A 21,556-nucleotide genomic window follows, 5' to 3' on the forward strand; every position below is an offset into this window, starting at 1 on the left:
CTCTCTCTTGGTTTGCTTCTGTGTTCCGTTTCATTCGGTTCCGCTCTGTTCTACCTACCTATCTCTCTCTTTCTCTCTCTCTCTCTTACTCTCTCCTTCTCTGTTATTCTTTGAAAGAGAAAAAGAGAAAGAAAAAGAGGAGGGAGAGAGAAAGAGAGAAAGAGAAAGAGACACATAGGTGAGCGGCATGGCATGAGAGTGTATAACGTCGCCCTCTGAAAGGCGCGCACCAGCCCCCCCAGCCCCTCCTCACCTCCTTTTGCCCCACCACTAGTATCTCTGCCAAACCCCTCTACCCATCCCCCTCCTCTCTTTCTCTCTCTCTCTTTCTCTCTTTCTCTCTTTCCTTTCTCCTCAACCCTAACCAACGTTTTACCATCACCAACTTCAACACTCCATACCATATATTCCTTATGTGAATTGTGTACGTACGAGTAGCTCTCTCTCTGAGGATATACACGCACCGAAAAATCTCCTCCTCCTCCTCCTCCTCCTCCTCCTCCTCTTTCTTCTTCTTCTTCTGCTTCTTCTTCTTCTTCTTCTTCTTCTTCTTCTTCTTCTTCTCCGTCTTCTACTCCCCTTCTTTATTTTTTCGTCGTCGTTCTTTTATATTTTTTTCCGTATATCTTTTTTCTTCCCTTTTCTTATCTTTTCTTTTTGTTTTATTTCGTTTGGTTTTGTTTTTTTCTTTTTTCCTTTTTTCTTTTTTCCTTCTCTGTTCTTGTTTTTTCCCTTTTCGAGATGCGCGCATGCAAATATACGATTTAGCATCAATAGGATCCAGATCCAGACGAAGATAAGAAACAGCCAATATCGAGATTAGTTGGATAGAGAGAAAGAGAGAGAGAGACAGAGAGAGAGAGAGAGAGAGAGAGAGAGAGAGAGAGAGAGATAGGAGTCGTATTTGATTTTTTTTCGAAAGTTACGTTCAGAGAAATTATTTGGATTATAATCATTTCCTTTCCTTTTTGGTCTATTTATCATTTTAATTATCATACCGATGATCGTTCTCCGATTTGAAATTAGCGCTTTAATTTCTCTCTTTTTTTCTTTTTTTCTTTTTTCTTTTTTCTTTTTTCTTTCCATAATACAACGAGTAATTCGCTATAATCGTAAAAATTTCAGAATGAAAATTTGATAGAAATCATTTGAATTCTAATTTTAAATCCAATTAGATTTTGAAATTATTTAGATTTTGATTTTATGATTAATTTCTTCGTTTATAATTACGTTGATGACATGAGACTATTTGAAATTAACGCCTTAATATTTTTTTTTGTTTTTTTTTTTTGTTTTTTAATAATACGTTTAAAAATAATACAGCGACGTCGTTATCGTTCGAATTATAATGAAAATTTGAAAGACATATTATGGTGATCGTTAAAGTTAAAATTTTGAAATTCTAATTACATTGAATTTCAATTTTAAATAATATGAAATTAATTTGAAATTTTTACCTTAATTTTTGTTAAAAATAATATATTATTTGACTATATTCAAAAGTGATATTCGTATGTTGTAATCGTTCGAATTAAAATTTATGTAATAGAGATCATTTAGATCTTTTTTCGATATCTTCAATTATTTGATCATTCATGGACACATTTTTAAAGTTATTCTTTTTTTCTTTTTTTTTTTTTTTTTTTTCTTCTGTTTCTTAATAAAAACAAATTCCTTCCACTGTCGCCATTTATTTATTTGTTCGAATTTATTTATTCGAGCTATCGACATTTATTTATTTACCAATGATAATCGAAAATTGTACATTTTAAGCAAATACATTTTCACGAGTAAATCGATCGATATTTTTCATTTCAGATGTTGCGATCCTTCGAAATAATGGCGACGATCCGACACAATCGATGTTCCAAGAAATCGAAGAAACTAAAGATTTACGAATGACTGCGCCGTATCGTCGATATTTCGACTTAAAAAAATAAAATAAAATAAAACAAAACGTACGAAGCAAAATAAAACGAGACAAAATTGCGACATAACAGAAAAAAAAAGAAAAAAAAGAAACTGAAACTTACGTTGTAACGTGCATGAAAGAAAAAAAGAAGAAAAAAAGGAAAAAGGAAAAGAAAAAAATAGAAGAAGAAAAATTAGAATTTCTCGTGGAGTAATTTTTTTTCTCTTCTTCGGTTAAGAAAAATAAAATCAAATGAAAGAAAACAAATGACAAATGAACAAATAAAATAAAGGGAAATAAAATAGAACAAAATTGCGACGTAAAACTGAGATTTACTGTATACCGTACGTGAAAAAAAAAAGAAAAAGGAAAAAAAAAAAAGAAGAAAAAGAAGAAAAATTTTAATTTCTCCTGTAATAATTTTCTTTCTGCATTTAAGAAAAATAAAATAAAATAAAATAAAATAAAACGAAATAAGAATTGAAATAGAAGAAAGGAAGAAAGAAAAAAAAAAAAAAGGAAGAAAAAAAGATAAAAGTATAAAATAAAAAATGTTCTAAAATGATCAATTAATTTTCTACCTTCCTTTCTCTATCCCCCTCCCCCTCCTCCACTCGGCCGTCATCATTCAAGCCATAAAACTTCCCCCTTTGCTCGCTTTAATTTCTATCCAAAAAATTCACACGAATTTAGCTCTGTGATTTTAATCACGTGTCGTCTTATAATACTTTGTAAAAGAAAAAAAAAAAAAAAAACCATCTGAAATTCAAAAGAAAAAAAAAAAAGAAAAAAAAAGAAAAAGAAAGAAAGACAAAAAAAAATAGAAAGAATGATACAATCAAAAACTTCACATGTCTTTATTTCATAGAGCAAAAGAGACAGACGGAGAGAGAGAGAGAGACATAGAGACATAGAGAGAGAGAGAGAGAGAGAGAGAGAGAGAGAGAGAGAGAGAGAGAGAGAATACGTACGTAAGGTGTCGCGACTTCCTCCTCTTGAAGTCTCAGGATAACGAGGAGAGGTGGTACACACCTGCCGTATACAGAAAGGAGGAACGATGGAAACATTTTTTTCTTCCTCTTTCTTCCTCTTTGTTTTTTTTTTCTCTCTCTCTCTTTCCTTCCTTTCTTTTTTTTAATGCGGTGACTCTCTCTCGTATACCGCAAAAGTTAGTAGATCGAAAGGGTGGAGGAAGGGGGGAAAGGAGAAGGTAGGTAGGTAGGTAGGTAGGTAGGTAGGTAGGTAGGTAGGTAGGTAGGTAGGTAGGTAGGTAGGTAGGTAGGTAGGTAGGTAGGTAGAAGAGTTCCCTTTTAGTCCTATGTATTGCTTACATATACATATATACATACATACAAACATACATACATATATATATATATATATATATATATATATATATATATATATATATATGTACGTATATGCGTGTGTCTCTTTTCAACTCATTCTTTACCATTTCCCTATCTCTCTTTCTCTCTCTCTCTCTCTCTCTCTCTCTCTCTCTCTCTCTCTCTACACTAAACTTATTTATTCCTTTCTCCTTTGGTTGGTTCCTTTTCTTCTTATTTATCTTCTTCTTCTTCTTCTTCTTCTTTATCTTCTTCTTCTTCTTCTTCTTCTTCCTCTTCTTCTTCTTCTTCTTTATTTCTATCCTTTTGCCCGTTTTCTGCTTCCGCAAACGACAGCCGCTTATTTATACCCCGTCTTTGCATCGCGTCGGGACCCTAACAGAAGGGAGCTTTTGCGTATACTCTGCTGCTTGCTGCTGCTGCTGTTGCTGCTGCTACTTGCTACTTGCTACTTGCTGCTGTTGCTGCTGGCTCTGTTTGGGTGATGCTGATGCCGATGCAGAAGCTACTTCTTCGTCGATCCTTGCTGTTTACTCTTCTCTCTCTCTCTCTCTCTCTCTGTCTCTCTCTGTTATTCTTACATACATACGTCTTTTCCGGATCTTTTATCTTTCTCTTTTCATCCTTTTGTCCTTCTCTCTCTCTCTCTCTCTCTCTAGCTTTGATTCTAGCTCTGTCTCTATCTCTGTCACTGTCTCCTTCTTTCTTTCTCTCTTCCTCTATTTCTCTTTCTCTCTTCTCATTCTCTCTCTCTCTCTCTCTCTCTTTATTCTCTTATTGTGGTTAGGGAGAGACATCAACGGGTAGGAGGTACTTTGCTCAGGAGCACATCCGTGAGATGCGGTCGATGGCGAAGGGCAATTCCGCGACTGCATCACCTGTCAACGCCAGGTTGGATCGCAGCAGGTACCAGCAGGTCTATATTACATGCGGCATGCGGCTACCACCACTACTAGTACTAGTACTATTACTACTACTACTATTACTACTATTACTATTACTACTACTACTACTACTATTATTATTATTTACTAATATTACCTTTAGTACTGCTAATACTATTTAGCAATACCATCATTACTACTGATAATATTATTTATTAATATTACTATTATTACTGATACTATTAATACATATTAATATTACTATTATTACAAATAATATTATGTACTAATATTATTATTATTATTGATACTATTAATATATATTAATATTACCATTATTACAAATAATATTATGTACTAATATTATTATTATTACTGATACTATTAATATATATTAATATTACCATTATTACAAATAATATTATGTATTAATATTATTATTATTACTGATACTATTAATATATATATTAATATACATATATATTTGTATATATTAATACCTTTACTACTACTATGTACTTATATTACCATCATTATTACTACTATTATTATTATAGATTTTGTACTGAGAATTAAATTTGTATTCAAATCAAATTTGACAGATTTGGAAATTTCATTCATCTCTCCCTCTTTCAATTTCAAATTCATCAGCTTTTCAAATCAAATATTTTATCACTTTTGAAAGATCAAGTATTATCCTGAATATCCTGAAATAAAGAAAACTTCTTTAGATAAAGAAAATATATTCTAAAAAGAAGAGAAATAGAAAAAAAATGGATGCAATTACTCAATAGAAAAAATTTCAAACTGCAGTTTGTCAAAATAATTACGTTATCTTGAAGATATAACTATGGCCCGTCTAAAAGTTTATTCATATATTAAAAAATAAAATTGTTCTAATTCTATTTTATTAAAGAGAACGATGTAACGTCGTGTTCATTATTAATTACAACTAATTATTTACAATATTTTAACTATCATTAGTATTAATATTAATTAATAAAAAAGAGAAAAACGTTTGTACGATTAGATTTTAGAGAAATTAAGAATTCATTTTATGTTTTTTGATTTATTTATATTTGTTTATTCTTTTTTTTTTCTTTCTTTCATAATTTTAAAAATAATTTGTTATAATATTGTAGATTGTGTTTTCTTCAAATTATTAAACTTATTATAATATTATTATATTATACAATATTATATATAAGAATAATTAAAATGTTATGAATCATTGAAATGTAATGATTCAACTTGTTATTAATATTCATTCATAATTCCTTACAATATTATGGATTATATTAATGAATTAAGTTATCATGAATTAATTAAAATTAATCACATTTTTATTTACTCAATATCTTGATATCACAAAAAGAAAAAGAAAAAAAAAAGTAAATAATATCATTAATCATAAGAATATAAATATCAAATTGTAGATATTCGCTGATAACTCTTTGTAAAAATAAAAAGATTTTTTAGTATCGATTATGTTCTCCAAATAATCAGATAATATATTCGAAATGTATATCATAAATCAATTAAATCTCATTTTTCATTCCTTTTCATTATCATATTAGAAAATAAATAACATATTAAATTTATAAAAAAAATTTTATTACGTGACAATTTCCATACCGATATCAAATTTGATATTGAATCTATTAAATTCAATATGAATAACTTAAGTATAATAAATGTATCAATGGATCTACCAAAGGATTATAAACAAATTCTTTTATCAACAAATTTCTATCTGCGATACAATAAATTTTACGCGAACTTCATAATGAACTTAATAACAATCATCAAATTTAATATCCACTCGTATCTAAAAAAAAAAAAAAAAAAAAAGAAAAAAAAATAAAAAAAATAAAAATAAAAATTAATATCCATAATAATATTATCTATATATCTATCCGTCTATCTCTCTTTTTCTCTCGAAACTGAAGATAAAAGTTAAAAAATAAAACAAAGACTCCGTTTTTTCCCCACTTAAATAATTTATCACCAAACAATGCACAATCGATCATAATATTAATCCATCGATAAATTCAATCAAATCGATCAAATTAATGATTCTATTTTAACAATGTAATGCAATTTAATTAATTCCAAAACGTATCTATCAAATTCCTTCGAGCATTTTTTTTATCCCCGATAACAGTCATAGGACAAAAACTTAACACACATACACACACACACACACACACACACACATTGCATCGAAAGAAAATTGATAAAGACGAATGATTCACTTCATATCGGAGTAGATTAAAAAAAAAAAAAAAAAAAAAATAATAAGGAATATCCCAAAAGCAAGAACTTATGCATTAATCATTATAAGCAAAATAATATAATAAATTTATAAAAAGAAACAATCTTTATGTCTTTATATTCAACGAGAGGAAGAAAAACAAGCTATAACAAATTTGTTTTATTACATTTCTGGATATAGATCATGATTGAAAAAAATCAAAGAGAGAAAGAGAGAATAGGAGATGAAATAAAAGAAAGGGGTGAGAGTAAGGGTGATGAGGAGGTACAGGGGGCAAGGGGAGGGAGGGAGAGAGAGAGAGAGAGAGAGAGAAGAGGGAGAGAAAAAAAGTCTAAAGTCAGAAGAGAAGCCGAAACAAATAAATGCTGAAAAGAGGAACAAAACCGACATTATGTGGCATTAACATACAAAGTATGTCAGAGCCAAGCTCCACAGGCATAACATAGTATCGTTGGGGTTCGCATTCTCTCTCTCTCTCTCTCTCTATATATATATATATATCTTTTTCTCTTTCTCTTTACTAAAGGAAGAAGGAGCTAACACAGCGGCTACTCTTTACACAGAACAGAACTGAACGAAGAAGAAGAAGAAGAAGAAGAAGAAGAAGAAGAAGAAGAAGAAGAGGAAGAAGAAGTAGAAGAAGAAGAAGAAGAGGGAGTAGGTTGAGAAAGAGAAAGAAATATTAGAATAACGAACATTGGAAAGGGACAGTGCGTATGTGTGGAAAAAACGAAAGAAAGAAAAGGACAAGAAGAACGTTTACGTTATATCCACTCCCTTATGGTCCCGTTCTCTCCATCCTTTCCTCATGTGAGCTCCTTTTACATTCCCTCATCACCCCACCAAATCCTCCAGTTTAACTCCTCCATTCCCTCTCTCTCTTTCTTTCTCTCTGTTTCTGTCTCAGTCTCTCTCTCTCTCCCTATCCCTCTTATGTTCACTGCCACGCGGTGCGGCTTAAACGCAAAAGGGAGACCCAACGGCAGGAAAGGTACAGCAATGTAAGAAAGGGAGGAGGATCAGAACAGCAGCAGAAAGGTAGCAACCAATGTAGGGAAAGGGAGAGAAGATTCTGAAGGTAGCTGCTGTATACCTGTAGCTTCTATAGCTGTTGCTGTAGCTGTTGGTGATGCTTGCTGGTGATGCTGATGATGCTGATGCTACAGCAACGTAGCTGCTACTAACAAAACGAAACTTGTGCCACATATATATATATATATATATATATGTATGTTGTATGAATGTTTGTATGTATGTATGTGTGTATATATTTTGAACGACGTCTATGATGGTTGAACACACGCATGTATATAGGATTTTTTTTTCTCTTTTTTTTCTTCTTTTTTTCTTTTTCTTCCTTTGAATCTCTTGTTCTTATTGTATTCCTAGTAAGCGTAGAAAGAGACATTTCTTTCTCATATTTATTATTTTTCAATGGGTGTGAATGATATAATATTGTTTTGTCATTGGACGATATACGTCTTTTGTACATTTGTTTGTTGATACTTGTCTTTTTTTTTTTTTTTTTTTTTTTTTCTTAATTCGGATAATTCTTCCTTTCTTCCTTTTACTTTTAATTTTAATAATAATATATGTGCGTATGCGTGTGTGTGTATTTAATATATCATATAAATATTATTATTAATTTTATATAATTTATATAATTTAATATATTATATAAATATTATTATTAATTTTAATATATTATTATTAATATATTAAATAAATATTATATATATATATATATATATATATATATATATATATATTAATATTATTCTCTTTCTTTTTTTCTCTTTTTTGTCTTTTTCTTTTTTTGTTTTTCTTATTTTTTTAATACAAAAAATTTCTTTAATCCTTTAACGCATTTAATATTATTTTTAATAGATATATGAAATTTTGTTAATTTATTTTAATATCTTTTTGCAAATTTTTTCTGAACTTTTTAATTTAATAAGAAAAAATCTTTTTGCCTTCTTCCTTCTTTTGTCATTTTAATATCTTAATAATATTAATTATTTATATTAATTATTATAATATATATATATTTAAGTGACATAATTTTAATATTATAAAATATTTATTTACTTACCATGTAAGAATTAGATGAAAAAAATTCAATGCTTGGAATATACGCATAAATGATTACTTGGTATCCTTCTTAGTAGCAATGATTGCGAAATACCTACGAATGATCAAATTTATTAATTTATTTATCAATGTATTTCATTAAAGGTATATGAAAAATTTTTTTAACTTTTGCTTTAATATAAAAATAAAAAAAGAAAAGATTATTTATTTACTCTTATCATTCAAAGATTAGATGAAAAATATCACAAATTTAAAATAGAATTATAATTATCGTTGAATCATATTTAAGTGTATCACATAAACAATACTAATCAATGTCTTCTCACTTTTATTTTTTTTATTAATTTCTCTTGAACATTTATATGTACAATAAAACATATTTCTTATCTACAATCTATTATTTCACAAGTTTTAAAATAATACATCTTTGATGTATATTAAAAGTTGATAAAAATGATATAAAATTATATTAGATCATGTTGCTTAAATAAGTTGAAAAAGATTCACATTAAATTGTTTATATATATTTTTGTAATACTTCTATATAATGTTAAATCAGAAAAATATGTTTATTTTTAAAAATGCATTTTGTCTTTGTGTATTTACATTCTATAAGTACAACTTATGCTGCTGCTGCTGCTGCTGCTGCTGCTTGAGTGCAAGTACTGAGAATACATAGTATCGTGTATACATATATACACACACATACACACACACACATATATATATATATATATATATTTTTTTTTAAATTATTTTTCTTTTTATATCTACTTTTTTCTAAACATTAAGTAGCATTCAATTAAACCGCATTTATATATTAAAATATACATTTGTGATGTACCCACATTTGTGAAATTAAAATACGTTAAAGATCATCGTCGATTATTATCTAAGTCATTTTCTATAAATAATAATTATTAATTACGGGTTAATAATTTTTTAATATAAATTAAGTATCCTTTTGAGGTTAATATACCACGACATTTAAGATGTATTTGATATTTAACAACCCAATGTAATGACACCGGTAAACCAAATATTTCCTTTAATACATCTTCTGGTAAAATTTCTACAAATTAAAAAAACAAAACTATGTTAGAGATCATCAAGATAATAATAATAATAACAACAACAACAACAACAACAACAACAACAACAACAACAATAATAATAATAATAATAATAATAATAATAATAATAATAATAATCTATTTATTGTATATATTTATTAATAATATTTACCAGATGGATCACTGTGAGTTAATAATTGTACATCATTTGCTTTAGAAAATTCTTGTAAGGCTGGTGGAACAACGCAACAGGTAGCCAAATTAATTTGTACAATATCAGGCTTAATCTGTATAAGAATAAATAATTTTTGTTTATATGGTATTATAAAATGAATACAATTTATTTATATAAAAGAAGAAAAAAAAAAAGAAGAAAAAAAAAGAAGAAGAAGAAGGATAAGGAGAAAATGTAATAATATCACTTACATTGGCCCATTGAAAAAGTTCAATGAAAGTATTAGTATTTAAATCGCTCAATCCAACGCTAGACAATTTTCCAATTTTAACATATTCTTCTACAGCTCTCCATAAAGATTTTAAAGACGTTAATATATCTTCAGAATCATCTTTAGTGCTATAAGCAATCACCAAGGATTCAATCTTATCCGTGTTCAAATTCTCAAAGACTAAAAGTTTTAACTTAATAATATTTATATATTTAAAGATAACACATACAGATATATTGTATATATGTACATTAATATACCTTTATTTAATGCTTCCTTTAATGTATCAGCTTCAGGAGATGAAACAAAAACTTTCACAGTTACTTTCAATTCTGCTCTTTCAGTATTTTCAATACCAATATCTCCAATACCATTCATCTGTATATTAAAATGTTAACATTATCAGATATATATATATATATATATATGTAAATATACATATATATCTAGATATATATATATATATACCTGATAATATTATATATTATATAATGTTAATATATTAATATCTCATCTTTAACTGAGGATAAAGTATTTGAATATTGAGATAATCATTTACTTACAAACACAATGTTGTCTCCTTGATTCTCTTCCTCTCTCAGAATGATCTTTAATGTATCTACTAACTAGAAAAGAAGAAGAAGAGAAAAAGAAAATGAAAAAAAAAAAGAACACACATATCATTATTTGAAACCAAAGGATATATATAAATGAATAAAATTGAAAGATCAATAAACATAACCTAACAAGAAAAAAAAAAAAGGAGAAGAAAAGAAGAAAAAAGAAAATTAAAAGAAATTATGATAGATTTATTAAAAAAAAAAACAAAAAACAAAAAAAAAAGTACAATATTATAACATATTGAAAAATTGTTTTTCAAAAATAATAATTGTTTACTAACCTCATCCCTCGTATTTTGACTGGCCTTTTTTTTAGCTTCATCTAAAGAAAGTATATTGCCAGTATTAATTAATAAATTATGAGACATTTTAATTGTTTAAATAAGTAATATTAAAAAAGATACAATTTTTTATCTTGTTTTTTTTTTTTTCCTTTTTTCTCTCTTTCTCTCTCTTTCCTCCTATCACTTTTATACACTCTCTCTTTCACTCTATGTAAAGTATTCACTATTGCGTGATATTAGAAAATATGATATTGACAATTACGACACTCGACAGATAAAGAAAATCTACTCTTTAATGAAATGGTATTACCCAACCATTAATCATACATGATAGTTCTTTTTCACAAGTTATCAAGTACAGAATGACAATTCAATTGTATCATGTACAAACAATGAGTTATTCAAATCTATTACGTCATACTATAGGTATTATCTATGATATACGATAAATATGATGCATTGACTGATAAAATTATTTATTGAAGTTAATTATTAATATTTAATAATGTTTAATATTTTGAATCTTATAATTGACGATAGATTTAAATAATGAGATTATTAAAAAATAAAAAAAAAAAAATAATAATAATAATAATAATAATAATAATAATTTACGAATGAATTGATTTTTGAAAATTTGTTACATTTTTATTCTATTTGTAATAAGTGATAAATTATTTAAAAGAAAAAAAAATATATATATATATTAATTTTTACGAAACAATAATTATCGTTATAAAGAAGAAAAAGAACAAAGAGATTCTAATTTTGTCGTAAATGAATAAAACAAATTATCAATTATTAAAATAATTATGTTATTTTATTTAGAGAAACTTTCTCTTACGTATGGTTCGTAGAAAGAAAATTCAAATTTCGCGGAATTTTTGTTTCACGGACACGCCCATGAATAACAATAATTATTATAAATAAAACGATGAATTACATTAAAAGAGAGAGAGAGAAAGAGAGAGAGAGAAAGAACAATCTTTCTTAAATTAAAATATCATAGATTATTCCAATTAATTAATAAATACAATATTTTTCATATATAATCACAAGAAGAAAATTGAATTTCGCGGTATTTTCAATACGAAGAATCTGATTGGTCAGTTACAAAATAAAGTAATTTTCATTGGTCAATTCGACAAATGAATTGTCATTGTTCTGTTTTCAGCCATATAACGTTCTAGAATTCTATAAAAACAAATCGAAAACGAAAAAAGCAGTTACAGTGTTAACTGTTAAACAAAATGTCAACTCTTTAAATCAGTTAAACCACGACGTTAAAACGGTGATAAGCAAAAGAAACTGATATTGATTATCATTATTGTATCATCAATTTGAGATAATCATCATTCCAATAGGAGTGTCTCCAGGAGTGTGTAATAAAAGGAAATAAATAAATAAAAAAAAAAAAAAAAAATTAAAAATTACAAAAATGCCGATTGATATTCCTGCATTTGCTTATGCCGCGGTTGTTGCCGGTGGTGGTATTTTAGGTTACGTAAAATCACGTAAGTTTATTATTATTATTATTATTATTATTATTTTATTACACACACACACACACACACACACATATTACATACATATATATACACATATAATTTTATTATCAATATTATTAAATGGTTTCTTCCTGTTATGTACTATTAAGATAACTACGATAAGAAAATATTATATAAATAAAGTATAAATATTTTCAGTTAATATGATACAGTTATTATCATTCTTATAAGTACTTACTTTATATAGATTCTATTCCGTCACTTGCTGCTGGATTGTTTTTTGGATCTGCACTTAGCTATGGAGCTTTTCAAACATCTGTGGATCCAACCAACGTTGGAGTTTTATTAGGAACAACTACAACGTTAGGTGGTCTTATGGGATATCGTTTTTATAACACTGGAAAGATTATGCCAGCTGGAGTGATAACAATATTGAGGTATATATATACATACATATATACATATATATATATATATATATATATATATATATATATATATTATATATCATTTGTTTTAATATTGAATTAAGATTAAGTAACATATTTTGTTATTTTTATAGCGCTGCAATGATAGTAAGGATAGTCACAAGATATTTTTCACCACCTGTAAAAGCAGATTAAACTATAAGCATTCAACAGATATACACACACACATATATTTATATATACCTATATAATCAAATCTCAAATGTAAAAAATATTGTATTTAGTTCCAAAGTATATATATATATATATCTATCTATCTATCTATCTATCTATATATATATATATATATACTTATTTATTTATGTAATCGTTGCAGTAATAATTTCAATGTATAATTACTTAGAATATTTTTATAGAATAAAATTTATGTAAGCATATACCTTACTATGCGATAATAAAAATAATAATAATAAAAATGATGTTGATAGTAATAATGAGAATATAATCGACCAATCATATTACAGTATTTAGTATCGATTAAGTACGAAGCAATCCTATTGGTTAACATATGACGTAGTTTAGATAATAATGAAAGCTGATTGGTCGACGTAAGAAAAGGTTAGAATATTGTTGGAAATATCGAGAGATAGAAATCTCGAACGTGCGATTAATCGATTATATTATTAAAAGAACGTCTTTACGAACCTTCTTCGTTCGAGGCTCATTCTTAATGGTGGTCGTGCGTCCGGTTGGATGGTAAATTCGTGATTCACTGTGCATGCTTTCGTTAATATATATATCGAAATATAGGAAGTTTATTTGTAATAAATACAGGATCCATTAACGTTAGAATGTTCGTTCGTGACGCATAAGCTGTTACGAACGTTTAAACGAATGTACGCTTTCGATATTTTGTCGAATAAGTCGTTCGCGATTCAATACCGTAAGCACTGGTCGCCGTACGAACGAAGTTTTCATACTTTTCGAAGGTTCTGACTGATTTTTGGGATCAAGTCACCGAAAACTTTCATCATTCCGTCAATAACCGAGTGCCGACCCGTTGGGTGGCGATCGTCCGATAAGGTATGTTATTTTATTTTTACGTAGATATATATATATATATATATATATACTTTTAATGAATTTATTTTTATTATCTTTTTTTCCTTTTTTTTTCCTCTCCCGTTTCCTCTCTCTGTCTCTCTCTCTCTCTGTCTCTCTTTTTCTCTCTTTTTCTCTCTTTCTCTTTCACGTACTAACTCACTCTTTTCTTCTTTTTTATCTCTTTTTCTTTTTTATCTCACACAACGATGGAGGGGTTCATTGTTACGTCAAAAGTGTAACGTATGATCACTTTTATAAGACATGATGATGATGATGATGATTCATATCACATGATATATTTTCTTATCTTTCATTTGTGTATAAGAAATTTTTGTTTTTTCTTTCTTTCTTTCTTTTTCTTTTTTTTCTTTTTTTTTTTACGTCTCTTTCTCTCTCATTATTTCGCGATTGTATATTATTGAAAAGGTCACAGATGTTAAAGTGTATGGTTCATTCCACGTACATGACAAATTTTAATATTTATAACTCTTTGTCATTGTTAATTCTATCTCTCTCTAACTTCTTATATATATATAAAATTTTAAATTATTCTTGATTATTCTTAAATATAAAAAAAAAAAAAAAAAAAAAAACAATATCGTTTATCGTATCGACGTCAGATAATTTATAAAAAAAATTACAAGTATCGTATTTAAATCATTAAAATTGATTATTTCGTATTAACATTTAAATTCTACGTAATTTTGAATTATATATAAATAATGCCATCTCTGATGATTATTATTATCGAATTAACGTGTTAATAATTTATCGTAATATTTAAGATATTGAAGATTATTAAATATTTAAATGATTGAATTTTTCAAAAGAAATAACCTTTTTTTTTTTTTTTTTTTTTTTTTTTTTAATGATACAAATCATTTTCATTCAATTAAAAATGAATATCATTTGCATATTACTTTCTATACAAATTATATCATAGTAAAAACTTTTCATTATCCTATTTAAATTTCTTATATAAAATTTGTTGAATTAATTTTATACTCACAAATTATTCTAATTCAATTATAAATGATATTATAACTATATATATATATATATATACTTTTTATGATTTATATTGAATCATTGTTAGAAATTTCTTTCATATGATCTTTGGAATATTTTGAAATTTGTTTGGATGAAATTTCCAAGAAATATTTTTCATCTTAGATATATATATGTATATATATCTCTTTCTTCCTCTCTCTCTCTCTCTCTCTCTCTCTCTCTCTCTCTCTCTATCTCTCTCTCTCTATCTCTTTCACTATCTCTCTTTCTTTTTCTCTTAAAAACTAAACATTCTTTGTATTTAAAACATATTCATATCTGTTCAATGATTAAACTTTTATATATTTGTATCTTGATAAGATGACATTTATGGAACAGCTGCGCATATATCTTTGACTTTTCTTGATCTGACGGTATCTCATTTAGTCTGATATTTTCATTTTTCCAATTAGAAATACAATTATTATTAGTTGAATTATTACAATATTATTATTATTAAAATATTAATACAATTATTAGTTGAATGATTTTACTCAATTCATTTTATTGTATTTTATTTATTTATTTATTTATTTATTTATTTATTTATTATTATTATATATATATATATATATTGAAACGTAATAATTATATTATTTAATCATTTTTATATAATTAAAATCATAAAAATATTATATTACGATTGAATATTTTCTTTTAATTATATATATGAGAATAATGATAATCAGATATAAGAGGTTATGTCATCCAAGTAAATTCTAATCTTTTATTTTATTTTTTGTTTTTTTTATCTTTCAAGATGAAAATGTGATCTTTAATAATAGAGAAATAATGAATTTTATAAAATTTATCATTTATCAGGTCATATTTTTTTTAAAAAAAAAAAAAAAAAAAAAAAAAAAAAACGCTAACACGTGGAGATTTAAAATGAAAAGAAATTTTGATTTTTTTTTTCTTCTTTTTTTTTTTTTTTTGATATCGCAGTGATATTTATACAACCTGTCTTAATCTAATGATCTTGATAATAGACGAGTAATATATTATCAAAGATATTTTCCCTACCCCCTACGGATTCAGCTTCTGAGTGACGTGTGCATATTTCCCCTTCTCTTATTTCTGATCAAAGTTCTATGGACCGTGTATACCTCTTAGCCGTCAGATAAGATTCATTACACACAAAGTAGTCTTGGAACGAGCTTGGGACTGCCTGATAATACTTATCTTATACGTATAAATAGTGGTCCAAATAGTACTTTCTGATTCAGTATTCCTTAAAATTTTCACAAGTTTAAACGCATAATTCTGTTTAAAATTTAACTTGAATTTTTGAATTTCTTCTTTCACTCTCTCTTTCTCTCTTTCTTTTTTTTTTTTCTTTGTTTATTTTTTTTTTCTGTTTCATTTTGTATCATTAATTATTACATTACATTTATATTAATAATATATATTATATTCAAGTTAATATAAGAGAATAAAATAAATCAAATAAAACAAAGCGCAATTTATTGTGCTGTTAATTGTTTTATTGCATGTGTGATATACAAAGCACGAGAATTACGCTCCACATTCAGGTAGGATATATGATATTAAAAATATTCATTAATGATATCATATAATCAAATTTATATATATATATATATTTTATAATAACTTATTTTATCAAAGTATAATTAAATAGAGTAAAATTTTTGTTAAATATAATTCCATTATATTTTTGTTATCAAACTAATGATATCAAATGAAAGAAAGAAATGTTGAAAATTTGTTGAATTGATTTTTTATTGAAATTAAATTATTATTATTATTATTATTATTATTAATTTTATTAAATAAATTTAATATAAAAAAAAAAAAGAGAAAGAAAGAGTCATTTAAGTTGTACTTAATGATCATTAATGATGTTCTGGTAATAAAATAATTATTATAAATTATAATTTCTTTAATATTAATTTATATATATATATATATATGTATTTAGTTTTAAAAAGTTATATACCTGATGATGAGCCATATCTCAATCATTTAGCATATGCGATAAGATAAAATATTTCTTTGTAACAGTTTTATTGTTTTTCTTTTTTCTTTTTTTTATTTTATATATATATATATATATATATATATATATATATATATATATTTTTTTTTTTTTTTTTCTTTCTTTTTAATTACTACAGATTTGTCTCATTGATATTAATCTCTACAATATCTTTTCATAGAATTTATCTTTTATTATATTTATGTTTCATTTATTTTACAAGTATCAAAACTATCAATGTGATTAGATAATAATATTAATAAATGAAATATAAATAATAATAATATTAATAATATTATTAGATGTTAATGATATTGTAATAATAATATTAATAATATTATAATAATGATAATATTAATAATTATTAAATGAAATGTAATTAATTGTACAATATCTAGAATAGTGATTACTAATGAATTTATATATTAATTCATTTACTGTTTATCTATCTAATTATTTATTTATTTATTTATTTATTATATTTTTCTTTCTTCTTTTTATTTACAGGGTTCTCTTTGTGATAGGCTGGTAAGCCAGTCTACTGGTGGGTGTGCAACCAACTGCGGCAACTGGAAGTTGGCCCTGAACGCAGAGCCCCCGTGGCTTTGCTAGCACCCCCACAGTGATCTTGTCTTAACCCGCCTCCTCACGACTCAATCAATTCTTGTTGACAGCTGCCTCGTATGTGTTACTTTTTCTTTTTTTTTTTTTTTTTAATTAAAATATAAGACAATTTTGTGTCGTTTGATAATTTTTAAAACATTTATCAATTTCTATAAAATAATAGTAATAATAATAAATTATTATTATTTCTTTCTTTTTAGTTTGCTGCCTAGCCCCTACAGAGTACCATTTAACCATTTAAGTCTTTGAAAAAAAAGAAAAAAGAAAAGAAAGGAAAAGAAAGAAAGAAAGAAAAAAAAAGCATTCAACATGAAGGTAACAAATTTGGATGAACGTATCCATGTGTTGGACAATGACTCAAATGTCATGACCGTCATCAAAGATATTGCAATGAGCGGATTGCAAGAAGAAGCTTTCTATGTACTTGACATTGGAGATATTGTGCGCAAACATCAAATTTGGAAGGAGAAATTGCCACGTGTTGATCCATACTATGGTAAATTATAAATTTCATAACAATTGAATTATTAATATTTATATTATTATTATATGTATCATAAATAATAATTAAATATATTAATTAATCCTTTATAGCTGTCAAGTGTAACGATAATTTAATTGTAATCGAAGTCTTGGCCGCTCTTGGAATTGGATTCGATTGTGCTTCTAAAGTATGTATAATATTCAATTTATATATATGTGTATATATATATATATATATATATATACATATTATTACTAATATATATATATTATTCATATAAAATACTAATTTTTATATTAAATGTTTAGACTGAAATTAATAAAGTATTAAGTGTTGGAGTTGATCCATCCAGAATTGTATTTGCTAATCCTGCTAAACCAGCTTCACATATACGTCATGCTGCTGCTATGGGAGTCGAAACAATGACAGTAGATAATGAAAGCGAATTGCACAAAATTAAAAAGCTTTTTCCAACAGCCAAGGTAATTGTCATTAAATATGAATAAATTTATTTCAATATATGAATGAACTTAACCCTTTGAGTGCTAAATACTCATGTGGCCCATGCAGTCCGTACGGATGGCGCGCGGTTGGCGCTGACGATCGCCGAGGACTGAATACTTTTTCATGCAATAGAAATAATTACTGAACATATACATTTGACCATAGTAGTACACTGATCATTTTTGCCAGGCTCATATTTGCGTCCATAGTGCATACCGATAGCATCTCTGTCGGGCGCATATGTGCGCCCATGGTCTGTATCGGTGGCTCTCGCTGGGCGCATATGTGCGCCCACATGACTCAAAGGGTTAAACTTCTTCTCATTTTTTTTTCTTTTTTTTTTTTTTTTTTTAAATAAAGAATTGATCATACAATTTTCTTATCCTTTTAACAGGTTATAATTCGTATTCGTTGTGACGCAGAAGTAGCCCAATGTCAGCTTGGTATGAAATTTGGTTGCGATCCAACACAGGAAGCACCTAATCTTTTACGGCTTGCAAGAATATTAAACTTAGATGTTGTTGGTATAAGCTTTCACGTTGGATCAGGATGTCAGGATCCACCTGTTTATCAACGAGCCATTCATCATTCAAGATTGTTGTTTGATTTAGCATCTGACCTTGGATTTAATCCATATCTATTAGATATTGGTGGTGGTTATCCAGGAAATAAAGGGAGTACCATTGACAAAATTGCTGATATCATTAACAAAGCTCTTGATGAATATTTTAACAGTGAGTAATAAATTATTTTGAATTTTAATCAATGTAAAAATTGATTTTCAATAGATAATAATAACAATAATAATAATAATAATAATAATAATAATAATAATAATAATAATAATAATATTAATAAATGTTTAGCTGATGACGTACACATAATCGCTGAGCCTGGTAGATTTTACGTAGCATCTGCATTTACTTTAGCCACAAGTATTCACAGCAAGCGTTCAGTACGTGGCGATGAAAATTCTCCAAATTCAATAACGCACAATATGTATTATATCAATGATGGCGTTTATGGATCTTTTAATTGTTTATTATATGATCATCAACGCGTAACACCCCTTCCCCTAAAGGTAAGAATGATCAATGAAATATTTTTCATTGTCAGAGGATTTTTAAAATTAAATTAAAAAGGATATATATATATTATTTATTTATTTATTTTTTTTTTTCTATATTAATCATTGTTTAATATATTTATTTATAACAGAATGGTTGTGGAAAGATGATACCCTCAAGTATTTGGGGACCGACCTGTGATGGTCTAGATCAAGTTGTTGAAAATATTCTCTTATATGAAATGGATCTTGGCGATTGGATTATTTTTGAAAATATGGGCGCATATACATTGCCTGTAGCTTCACCATTTAATGGATTCCCAGTACCAAAAGTTCATGTTGTTGCTGACGAAAGCATTTGGTAAGTAAATAAAATGCATATATATATATATATATATATATATATATATATATATATATATTTTATTTTCTTTTTCTCCACCCTTTTTTATTACATTCCAATAATAATTCCTAATCAAAAATTACATTGACATAATTAATGATTATATTGTAGATTCTTCTTATTCCTTCTTATTGATTTATTTATTTTTTTCTTTCTTCTTCCAATTTCACATTTTTTACAGGCTTTTATTGAAAGACGCATTGCCCTTAACCGAAGATCATTTTGTGATCGGTAACACACCAGCTAATTTAAGACTTGGCCTGGACATTGGTGGAACTGATATTGATGCATGGAATAGTCCAACAACAATTGAATTGGCATCCGCTGAAATGTTAACAGAAGATGCAACAACATCATCTCCATTTATCTATGATTATGTTGAGGTCGATCCACTTAATTAGTATATCTAGAAAGGGTGGGGAAAAAAAAGCAAGCAAACGAAATGGCTTTATATGGTAAATGAAAAACTCGCCAGCTTATTAATCGTATTAACGAACTAATATTATTAATGATATAATCGCATTTTTTTTTTTTTTCTTTTCTATTTTCAATTATAAAGAAAAATGTGCTATGAATTTTTATTACACAGATTTTCGATTGAAATTTTCTTTTTCTCTTTTTCTCTTTTCTCTTTTCTCTTCTCTTCTTTTTTTTTCCTTTTTTTCTTTTTTCTTTTGCCCTTTTTTTTTTTTTTTTTGGAAATATAAGTGTGTATGCATACATATATATATATATATATATTTTTTCTTTTTCTATACAAAGATATTAATATTATATATATATATATATAATCTTTTCATTAATTTTTTCTTTTTCTTTTTTTTTTTTTTTTAAATCAATGAAACAAAGCACTCATTTAAACGCTAAAAAGAAAATAATTAAATATTTATAATTTTAATAAAAATTTTATTTTTTTTTCATTTTATTTTATTTCATTTTATTTTATTTCATTTTATTTCATTTCATTGTACACTTAACACATGATATATATAAAATATATAATATATTATATGTTACGTTGCAAAGAAAGAAAGAAAGAAAAAGGAAAAAAAAGAAGAAAAAAAAAAAGAAAAAGAAAAAAAAAACAGTCACTTATCTGCATCACACGATTAGTGTTATATATATATATATATAAAAAAAAAGAAAAAAAAAAGACATTTAGGATGTATGCCACACGTATATGCAATAGAAAAAAAAGAAAAAGAAAAAAAAACAAAAAAAAAATAAATAAAACAGAGAAAAGAAAGGAGGGCGAGAATGGTGGACCAGGAGGAGAGAAAAAAAGAAAGAAAATGCAAAAAATGTTGTTTTAGCTTCTTCACATTTTAAACGTAAACTGCCCATATATATATATATATATATATATATATATATATATATATGTATATGTGTGTGCGTGTATTGAAAAAAAGAGAGAGAGAGAGATTGATGTTAATTATACAAAAATAATATCTT

General features: G+C 26.4%; 3 protein-coding genes across 4 annotated transcripts; 2 read left to right on the top strand and 1 right to left on the bottom strand.

Moving 5' to 3' along the window:
• Nucleotides 1-9,013: 9,013 nt before the first annotated feature.
• LOC124432422 (glutamate--cysteine ligase regulatory subunit) lies at nt 9,014-11,341 on the bottom strand. Its single transcript, XM_046981388.1, has 6 exons — nt 10,932-11,341; nt 10,594-10,656; nt 10,291-10,408; nt 10,011-10,210; nt 9,757-9,871; nt 9,014-9,583 (listed from the first exon to the last, which is right to left on the bottom strand). The coding sequence occupies exons 1-6, from the start codon at nt 11,016-11,018 to the stop codon at nt 9,432-9,434; spliced, it is 735 nt and encodes a 244-aa protein (XP_046837344.1). The 5' UTR covers nt 11,019-11,341; the 3' UTR covers nt 9,014-9,431.
• Nucleotides 11,342-12,111: 770 nt separating this feature from the next.
• LOC124432423 (transmembrane protein 14C) lies at nt 12,112-13,186 on the top strand. Its single transcript, XM_046981389.1, has 3 exons — nt 12,112-12,448; nt 12,690-12,879; nt 13,005-13,186. Exons 1-3 carry the CDS (start codon nt 12,373-12,375, stop codon nt 13,063-13,065), a joined length of 327 nt encoding a protein of 108 aa, XP_046837345.1. The 5' UTR covers nt 12,112-12,372; the 3' UTR covers nt 13,066-13,186.
• Nucleotides 13,187-13,576: 390 nt separating this feature from the next.
• On the top strand, nt 13,577-20,685 carry LOC124432421 (ornithine decarboxylase-like). Of its 2 annotated transcripts, none has more exons than XM_046981385.1 (9): nt 13,577-13,953; nt 17,528-17,701; nt 17,845-18,140; nt 18,239-18,315; nt 18,437-18,610; nt 19,027-19,366; nt 19,499-19,713; nt 19,851-20,059; nt 20,283-20,685. In XM_046981385.1, the coding sequence occupies exons 3-9, from the start codon at nt 17,954-17,956 to the stop codon at nt 20,500-20,502; spliced, it is 1,422 nt and encodes a 473-aa protein (XP_046837341.1). In that variant the 5' UTR covers nt 13,577-13,953; nt 17,528-17,701; nt 17,845-17,953; the 3' UTR covers nt 20,503-20,685. The 2 variants fall into 2 exon arrangements, with proteins under 2 accessions (XP_046837341.1, XP_046837343.1); XM_046981387.1 differs by lacking the exon at nt 13,577-13,953 and adding an exon at nt 16,402-16,556.
• The last annotated feature ends 871 nt before the right edge of the window (nt 20,686-21,556 follow it).

Source organism: Vespa crabro, chromosome 25 (genome assembly GCF_910589235.1).
Source record: "Vespa crabro chromosome 25, iyVesCrab1.2, whole genome shotgun sequence".
Taxonomy (NCBI): domain Eukaryota; kingdom Metazoa; phylum Arthropoda; class Insecta; order Hymenoptera; family Vespidae; genus Vespa; species Vespa crabro.

Bases quoted from the DNA above. Each gene is read 5' to 3' on its own strand.
- LOC124432423 (XM_046981389.1), top strand. From the start codon at position 12,373: ATGCCGATTGATATTCCTGCATTTGCTTATGCCGCGGTTGTTGCCGGT. The intron at 12,449-12,689 runs GTAAGTTTATTA...TACTTTATATAG, and splicing joins TTTAGGTTACGTAAAATCAC to ATTCTATTCCGTCACTTGCT. The intron at 12,880-13,004 runs GTATATATATAC...TTATTTTTATAG, and splicing joins GGAGTGATAACAATATTGAG to CGCTGCAATGATAGTAAGGA.
- LOC124432422 (XM_046981388.1), bottom strand. From the start codon at position 11,018: ATGTCTCATAATTTATTAATTAATACTGGCAATATACTTTCTTTAGAT. The intron at 10,657-10,931 runs GTTAGTAAACAA...CTTCTTTTCTAG, and splicing joins GTCAAAATACGAGGGATGAG to TTAGTAGATACATTAAAGAT. The intron at 10,211-10,290 runs GTATATTAATGT...TAAAACTTTTAG, and splicing joins AAAGGAAGCATTAAATAAAG to TCTTTGAGAATTTGAACACG.
- LOC124432421 (XM_046981385.1), top strand. From the start codon at position 17,954: ATGAAGGTAACAAATTTGGATGAACGTATCCATGTGTTGGACAATGAC. The intron at 18,316-18,436 runs GTATGTATAATA...TTAAATGTTTAG, and splicing joins GATTCGATTGTGCTTCTAAA to ACTGAAATTAATAAAGTATT. The intron at 19,367-19,498 runs GTGAGTAATAAA...ATAAATGTTTAG, and splicing joins TCTTGATGAATATTTTAACA to CTGATGACGTACACATAATC.